This window comes from Glycine max, chromosome 12 (genome assembly GCF_000004515.6).
Source record: "Glycine max cultivar Williams 82 chromosome 12, Glycine_max_v4.0, whole genome shotgun sequence".
Classification (NCBI taxonomy): Eukaryota; Viridiplantae; Streptophyta; class Magnoliopsida; order Fabales; family Fabaceae; genus Glycine; species Glycine max.
The window spans coordinates 4634637-4643110 of NC_038248.2; the positions used below are offsets into that span (position 1 = coordinate 4634637).

Below are 8474 nucleotides of genomic sequence, written 5' to 3' on the forward strand. Positions count from 1 at the left end.
CATTTCTTAGCCCATATAATTAAGGCAAGGAACAAATTGTGATATTAAGGGACCCGATTTCATATTATCTAGAATCTAGATGAAGATATGGGAACGAACTTTTAAGTTGAAAGGCGTTGATTTATAGTCATAACTAAAGAAGATCTGTTGAACAATTGCCAATAATAGAACAAAAACAAATGAAAGAATTTACTGTCATCAATTCAGTCAACTGATTTAACAACACATTTTTATCATATAAAACGAGGACACCGTATTTTCTTTCACCAAGCCACCTTGCAACATTCAGAAGCATTTCCTGTGTACAATTGAAGGACCAGCCTCATCATACTCAGCCTTTGCAATCCACATCTGCATTTCAAACATGATGTCCTATTATGCTACTGGCATTATATTTAACTTACTGGGATATTTGATCAGGGAACCGAAACTAGAACTAAAAGGAAGAAAAGCACATGCATAATCTCTCGGTCATACAATTATCATCAGGTTTTAATCCTTCTAAAGTGTACAGTGAGAAAGTAAGGATGTATCTACAGTTGATTTGATCAATTTAAAGAAATTAAATTCATGCATTAGAATCATAGCAAAGTGTTTACCTGTTGGAAAGTGCTGAGAGAAGCCAAGATAGAGCCACCAATCCAGACACTGTACTTTCTCTCAGGTGGAGCAACCACCTTAATCTTCATGCTGCTTGGGGCCAAAGCTGAGATTTCCTTGCTCATTCTGTCAGCGATACCTGGGAACATGGTAGATCCACCACTGAGAACAATGTTTCCATACAAGTCCTTCCTAATGTCGACATCACACTTCATGATTGAATTGTAAGTGGTCTCATGAATGCCAGAAGCTTCCATTCCGATCATGGATGGTTGGAAGAGAACTTCAGGACATCTGAAACGCTCAGCACCAATGGTGATGACCTGTCCATCCGGCAACTCATAGCTCTTCTCAACAGCAGAGCTAGTTTTTGATGTTTCAAGCTCTTGCTCGTAATCAAGGGCAATATAAGCCAGCTTTTCCTTTACATCCCTTACAATTTCACGCTCAGCTGTGGTAGTGAAGGAATAACCACGTTCTGTAAGGATTTTCATCAAGGCATCAGTGAGATCACGTCCTGCTAAGTCAAGACGGAGGATGGCATGAGGGAGAGCATACCCCTCGTAAATGGGGACAGTATGGCTGACACCATCTCCAGAGTCTAGAACGATACCTGCACAAATTAATTCAACAAGCATGAAGGAAACAAGACAAGTTAGACAACCTCAGAGAAATCAGCTCTACTACTTCTAGTTAGATTAGGAAGATATAGAGTTTTCAACCACAACTTAAGTATGATATTGTCACATGGGAAAAACAAGAAGAGACTCCACAGAGCATTGCATGTTTAAAATTAACCAGCTTAACAATTTAAGAGTGTAGCTTAGATGGAACAGAATAATTTTCTTGAAAGAAGTAATGACTAACCAGTTGTGCGGCCACTGGCATACAAGGATAGAACAGCCTGGATGGCAACATACATTGCAGGGGTATTGAAGGTCTCAAACATAATTTGGGTCATTTTCTCACGATTAGCCTTTGGGTTGAGAGGTGCTTCGGTTAGCAGAACTGGGTGCTCCTCAGGAGCGACACGGAGTTCATTGTAGAAGGTGTGATGCCAGATCTTCTCCATGTCATCCCAGTTACTCACAATACCATGCTCAATGGGATATTTGAGAGTTAATATACCTCTCTTGGACTGAGCTTCATCCCCAACATATGCATCTTTTTGGCCCATGCCAACCATCACTCCCGTGTGACGGGGACGACCAACAATGCTGGGAAACACAGCCCTCGGAGCATCATCCCCAGCAAATCCAGCCTAAACATTGCAATACAGTAGACTCAGTAAATCAATAGAAATTGAAAAGTACTGGTCAATCACTGCAGGAAACAAAAATATTGAAAATAAAACCATCCAGATATCTTACTTTCACCATTCCTGTCCCATTATCGCAGACGAGTGGTTGAATATCCTCACCATCTGCCATTTTTTATTTTCAACTGCTGAAAAAATAAAAAATAAATAAAAAATCGCTCAGTTCATTGAGAACAAAGCCATTTCAGTATTTCACATGCAGAGTCTAAACAAATGCAACATCTACTAGAGTGATGCTGACTACAACAAAACGTTTGCAGAATTTAGGATATAACCTAAAGGTCTAAATCACGGGTATCATTCTCTTCCTTGATATCTGCACTTCGCTGAATGTGAAAATAATTTATATTTATCTCTCTAGAACCTATTCACACCTTACATAGAACAGGAATTCGATCTACTTAAGTTGATAATTGAACTTCATGAGGTGCAGTTCTAAATCTGACTGATAAGTTTCAAAAATAACTTCCATACTTCAATTTGATAGAAAAACAAATCCTTTGAAAGATTAGGATTTGTGTAGTTGAAAATGAAAGTACAGAAGATCTCAATATGATGGAACACTAAAAATTTGGAAAAATCTATTAAAAGACAACTAAACACTAAATTTTCACGTCATGCAAAATTTCAATCCGAAAAGCTATAAACACAAATCTAAATCATTGTTGTTCATATCAGACCAGACCACAAGTGTAACAATGAATTTAACACTAACGGTTATGAATAAGCATTGTATTTTAAATCTCTTTATACTCATTCAAAACTAAAACCATTTGTTTATTACTATACTTTTGATAAAATTTAATTTCTTTTCATATTCAATTTAATTAGAATTCGATGATACTGTATAAGTTTATGATAAATACGTTAAACTTGATACATAACCTATTAACACAGAAGATATTTACATTAGCTGCGGATCATAATTAAATTCTTTATAAAATAGTATAATATATTCCATTATATTCGATAAAAAGTATAGTTATAGTACTTCTTATATCGTTATATCACATTCAAGATTTTAAAAAACGAAGTGCATTCTTGACATCGCAACCGCGAATGCAGCTGGAACTTGTTCACAATTTTCTGCAATATCAAGAATCGCAGGTTAAAACCCTTGTCGGCACTGATTCGGTTGGATTGAACAGGAAGCTTCAGCAGCTCATTTTTTTATCTGATTATAACAAGATTTTACCTAAACACGATCAGACACGAAAGGGACAATCGTTCTTGACATTTTCAGATTTCAATATTTTCAAACAGGTAATGTAAGTTACGCGGCATAACATTAAACAATGCAAACAAAAACCACTGGTTCCATAATCATATTACCGATTGCATAAATTCAACGAAAAACTCGTGTCATGAAGAACATACAAATCAGAAAAATCAACAATAACTATCATCAGAAACAGTGAAGCAGACAACAAACAGCATAATGCGAGATAAACGGCAAGGCGCAATCGAAACGAGGAACAAAAAGAAGAGGAGAGAGAGAGTGACCTGAAGAAGGAGAAGAAAGAGAGGGTTCTCCGATCTCAGCTACCCGCTCTTTGGGTTCAAAAGTGAACGGAAGTAACGCGCTCTGTGAACTTGCGTTTTTTTAAATTCGGCTTTTCACCCTCCACCACATACCCCTAATAACGCATCAACACCGTCCATTCTCTTTTCAGAGACTCGATTCCCTCGCGACACGTGTCCCCTTCGATCTTGGGGCTATTCATTACAGCCTGTTTGTTTTTATTGCTTGAAACGTGCGGTGAAACTTCAAATGTGGCCCACTTCCACGGCGTTTCTTACCTTGCCCCAAATATGGTGCTCCCATTATTTCCACGTCTTAATTCTATTCATCACACACTTTATTATGGGCCTAAATTTTCGTTTTTGAATTTGGCCCGCAATGGATTAAATGTAGCCGAAAAAATAGAAAACCCAATTTGTGCTCAGCACTCAGCAGTGTTGTCTGCATAACCAAAACCTTTAACATCACACAATTTTATTTTTTTTTAGGGTATCACACAATAGTCTTTTTTATTTTTTGTCTTGAGTAAACAAGATGAAGCAAAAGAAAGATAATAGGACAGACAGAATATTGGAAATATAATTATTCTAGATTAATTACACTTTATCTCGTTTAATTTAATTTATAGTTTTGCGTATTTAATTTTAGTGTCTAATTTATTGCTATATTCTTTAAATTGATAAAGAAATGTGCAAGTGACATCAGCAAAATCGTATTTGGATAACTTAATTTTGTTTTCAAGAAGAAAAAGTTGATGGACTGACATTTTTTAAACTGCGAAATGATAAATAAAAAAAATACTCGTGGTCACACTTTGTCCATTAAAAACGGGAGAGAAAAAAATGATATTGCGGTTTTTCATTTTGTTAATTTAAGTTTTTTCTTTTTAAAAAAATGTGCATATCCAGTGCTTCGTTTTATATTTTTGCTAACCTTTTGGACAAAGAATGAATAAAGTATATATCATATATTTAATTATTTTTATAATTACATAATAATATAATCACTTCAAAAGTCATATCAGTGATATTTTAAAAAAAATTACACTAACATTGCTTAAAAACAATTGTGATTTATATAACTTCATCAAGTTAATTGTTTTAATTTACATAAACAAAAAATTACTTTAGCGTGAAAAGATGTAAGTCATTCGAGTCAGTGATAGAAGAATGTCTTCATTGACGTTTTATATTTGTTTTAGGTATCTCTCATATGAAAGTTAGAAATTTGTTATTTGAGGTACACAAATTTATTTAAGGATTCATACACGTAATATGAGAAAGTCATAATTATTTGCTAACCATGTCAGACCATGACGTTACATTTCATGCTTTATAATACAATTGTAAATTCATAAAAAAAAACTAGTTATATTTTTGGCTATTAAAAAAAAAGTTATAATTTTGGTTGTAATTAACATAAGTCCAATTTTATTATAAGTAAGAATCAAAAAATAATACCAACAAATTTACATCACTCACACATCATATTCAATCAATTAAACTAAACCACTAGGTTATCATATGTTCACTTATATATATAACTCATTTATTGGAAAGTAAATAACAAAATGTATATTATATAACATGAGATTTTACTAATATATATTTTTATAAGGGTACTTTTCCAAAATAAAAAAATATTTAATGAAAATAAACTTTATTTTTAAAGTATTAATAAGTTTACTACCTACAATTAATAACACTGTATATAGCATGCAACTAAAAAAGTTAGCATAAAAAGGTTCAAAATTAATCGACAATGCAAAATGCCTCAAGCCCAAACTGATTTGGGCCAAACTCCTTGTGTTTAGTCTTAGGCTCTTAGCAACGTAGCCAACCTTGTCCAGTCTTAACCATTTTAAGTTAATTTATTTACAGAATAAAAGTCAGATAGAATTGGAAGTGAACACAGTCTTTTTCTCTCGTTTTTTTAAAAAAAAATCAAGAACGGAGTCAAAGAAAGAACCAACCACAAATGACAAAACAGGAAAGTACGAAACCTCGAAAGTTGACAGTCTTATCTCGTGCTGCAATACGGATTTTAATGTTTATATCATGAGAAATACATAAATGATACAAAAAAAAAAAGAGATTAGTTATGAGAAACACGAATTCACGTTGCAAATATTTAATGGATACCAACATTTTAAATTTTAACCCCACCATAAATGGCTATTCTATGGTACTAAACTAACTGATAGAAAAGGAATTATTTTTCGTACTAAGAATTTGATACAAAACAGAATTTTTGTTACAATATCAATTATAAAAAATGCAAAAATTAAATTTAAATTTCTCAGTAATATATTTTTATGTAAATTCAATCATATTTAATTTTAATATCAACAAAACACAATTTATTGTATTCAATATTCTATTACATTTGACATGCGTATATTATTTGATCTTAGATGCAATCTACTAGTCCAACGCTAGTCCAGTAAGTATATTGAATATAATACCAAGATAATATTCGTGATATCAGTAGCGAGGGGAAGTAAAGAGAAGAGTTGAAGATTTGAAATATTTGTAAGGAGATATGGTTCATGATTGATAGGGATGGGGACATGATTTGAGATGGAAAGCAAATAGCATTTTTGAAAACAGATGAGAATGGATATATCAAGTTTGAGATATGAAAATTATTAGTATGTTTTGAAATATGTTGACAATAGAGAAATTAGGTTTAGGAGTAGAAGTTATAATTATTAACTTTTAAAAAATTTATCTAGAACATGAAAATCACACTCAAACATGAAATCAAACACATGCGATACGTATTTGAATGTACATCTGCATTAAACAGGAGTGTTACGGTTTTGGTTATACACATGAAAAAATTGGTTGGCATGCATATTTGGATTGACATATGTGATCGATATTTGATTAAATTTTCACGTCAAAATACATCAAAAACAACTAAAACCTATCCTTTTCATCCCTCTAATTGATAATCAAACTTACTTTCTTTCGGTCGGATGAGAAAATGACGATTCCTACGTTGGAATCTGACATCTGAGGTGGCAACCTTACTGAAATATTGAAAAGCTATACAGTACATGACAACAACTGAGCAAAACATGGCTCAACAGGTACCCTTTTACCTGCATGCCTTCACTTTTGGATTTTTCATCTAAAGTCATCACTCACACCTATGCCGTTATTTTTTTTTTCCCTCTGTGACTCTAGTGGTGGGTCTATTTTTCTCTCATAATTGCAAAGCTTGTGGGTATGGTCTACGTTTAATTAATCTCTATATCATTGTTTCTTATGAATACAATTCATTATTTATTTGATCTCGTGTGTCCGCTACGAGGTTGGAGCTTTCCCCAACCCTTTTCTCATTTTCTTCCATCAATTTGATTGATGTTATAGGTTGAAGGAAGGACATGGCATCTAGGCTTAGAGCCACTGAATGTAAGGATTGGGAATGGCTAGAAAATGCAACAGTACTGTGTCAACGTCACTCATCAACATGTTACTTTCTGGTTCCCCAACAACATGTTCCAGTGATTCTTCATCAAATTTAGACACACAGGTCGGTGAAAAGAAACGCAACTTTTTTTATTTATTTTATTGTTATCTTTTGAGGTTCTGATATATACCTGCGCGCGCAGAACACTAGTACCAATGATCCTGTTTTCTGTCTACGTACGTAGCAACTACTGAGAGAGGTCATGTGATAAACTGACATGACTAGAATAGAATATGCTTTCATTTTTCGTCTTTTTTAACTTGTCTATTACTGCTTATGCGTGCTTCTGTTAATCATGTCGTTAATTAGGACTTACAATGTCCTTTGAATTTCAGATTAATGATTTTCTGAATGAATGTTTAGTGAATAGTTTTTCAAGGATGTAACTACGATCACAAAGCCTCGATCTAATGCATGTTAATTAGGCAGTACATTAATAATTACGTACTTTTCAGGAGAGAAGAATTATATTTAATTTAGTAGTTTCTTACATTTCAAAATGATTTAGATGCTTTCTCAAAGTTTATGCCATTTTCAAGAGTAAAAGAAGAAAACAAAAGAAAAGGATATTAAAATCTTGAAGCAGATCATTAAAATAAATTAAGAACATCCAAGTTTACTAGGTTAATATAGTACGTTTACCAATAAGGCTAATATTGGTAAGTTTTAATAGGAATACTATTTTATGTGAAATTTTCTCACAACTTCTATCATTTGAAAAAAAAAAGTATCTTTCTTTCTCTTAATAAATTTAAACAGATGTTCTTTTCCGTAAAAGATATTTGCAGCCTTCAAAATTAAAATTAAAAACTTGTAATATTTTTAAAAATTAATTAGATAGAAAATTTTAACATAACAATATGTTAGGGAAAAATCCACTCCATCGATTCCCAAACTTTAATTGACAAAATTCTAGTATGTTATCATATACGAATATGTCATGGATTAATTACTTGGGTGCTAATATCCTGCCATTACAATAATATTATCACATTTGGGAGCCTTGTAGGTATTTCCAATATTTTAGAGCTACCTAGAAGATCGATAGGAAGAGCAAAAACACAAGTCTTGAAGAGAAAGAGGGGCAAGAAGTCAAAGTCCAGGTCATGGTTATTCTGTCTGTGCTCAAATAGTAATAGTGGTAGTAACCCTGATGCTGAGAACAATCCTCCATCCCTTGGTCAATTTCTTGCACTAGAAAGAAGAGCTTCTAATGAAAATAGAAAGAACCAAATCATATCCCTCTTAATTATGTGCCCTGATAATGAGCTTGCATTGACTCAAACCATTGAAGAAGCACGCTCATATATATTATTTGTGAATGGCACTATTGATCCATCTCAGTCCATCAGTTCAAGGCAGAATCCACAGAGAGAACACATGCAGGGCATCAGGGTACGACAATACATAGTTTGACTCACTTGCTGATATATGTCTCTAATTGTGTGCACAAGTTTCTCGTGGTTAACTAAAGATTTGCACATATATCTTATATGTTTGTGTGGACAAGCTTGTAAGGGCATGTTTGGTTTTGAGTTGGGAGATTTGAGCTTTTAA

General features: G+C 33.3%; 1 protein-coding gene and 1 long non-coding RNA gene across 3 annotated transcripts; one reads left to right on the top strand and one right to left on the bottom strand.

Moving 5' to 3' along the window:
* Window positions 1-99: 99 nt before the first annotated feature.
* LOC100813437 (actin) lies at window positions 100-3547 on the bottom strand. 2 transcript variants are annotated; one of them, XM_006592137.4, is made up of 5 exons: window positions 3422-3547; window positions 1971-2046; window positions 1468-1861; window positions 600-1213; window positions 100-351 (listed from the first exon to the last, which is right to left on the bottom strand). In XM_006592137.4, the coding sequence occupies exons 2-5, from the start codon at window positions 2028-2030 to the stop codon at window positions 286-288; spliced, it is 1134 nt and encodes a 377-aa protein (XP_006592200.1). In that variant the 5' UTR covers window positions 2031-2046; window positions 3422-3547; the 3' UTR covers window positions 100-285. The 2 variants fall into 2 exon arrangements, with proteins under 2 accessions (XP_006592200.1, XP_003539675.1); XM_003539627.5 differs by having other exon boundaries at window positions 1971-2043; window positions 3422-3524.
* A 3270-nt stretch (window positions 3548-6817) lies between these two features.
* Window positions 6818-8474, top strand: LOC100813978 (uncharacterized). Its single transcript, XR_003263631.2, has 2 exons — window positions 6818-6980; window positions 7927-8474. It is a non-coding gene; the product is annotated as an uncharacterized lncRNA (long non-coding RNA).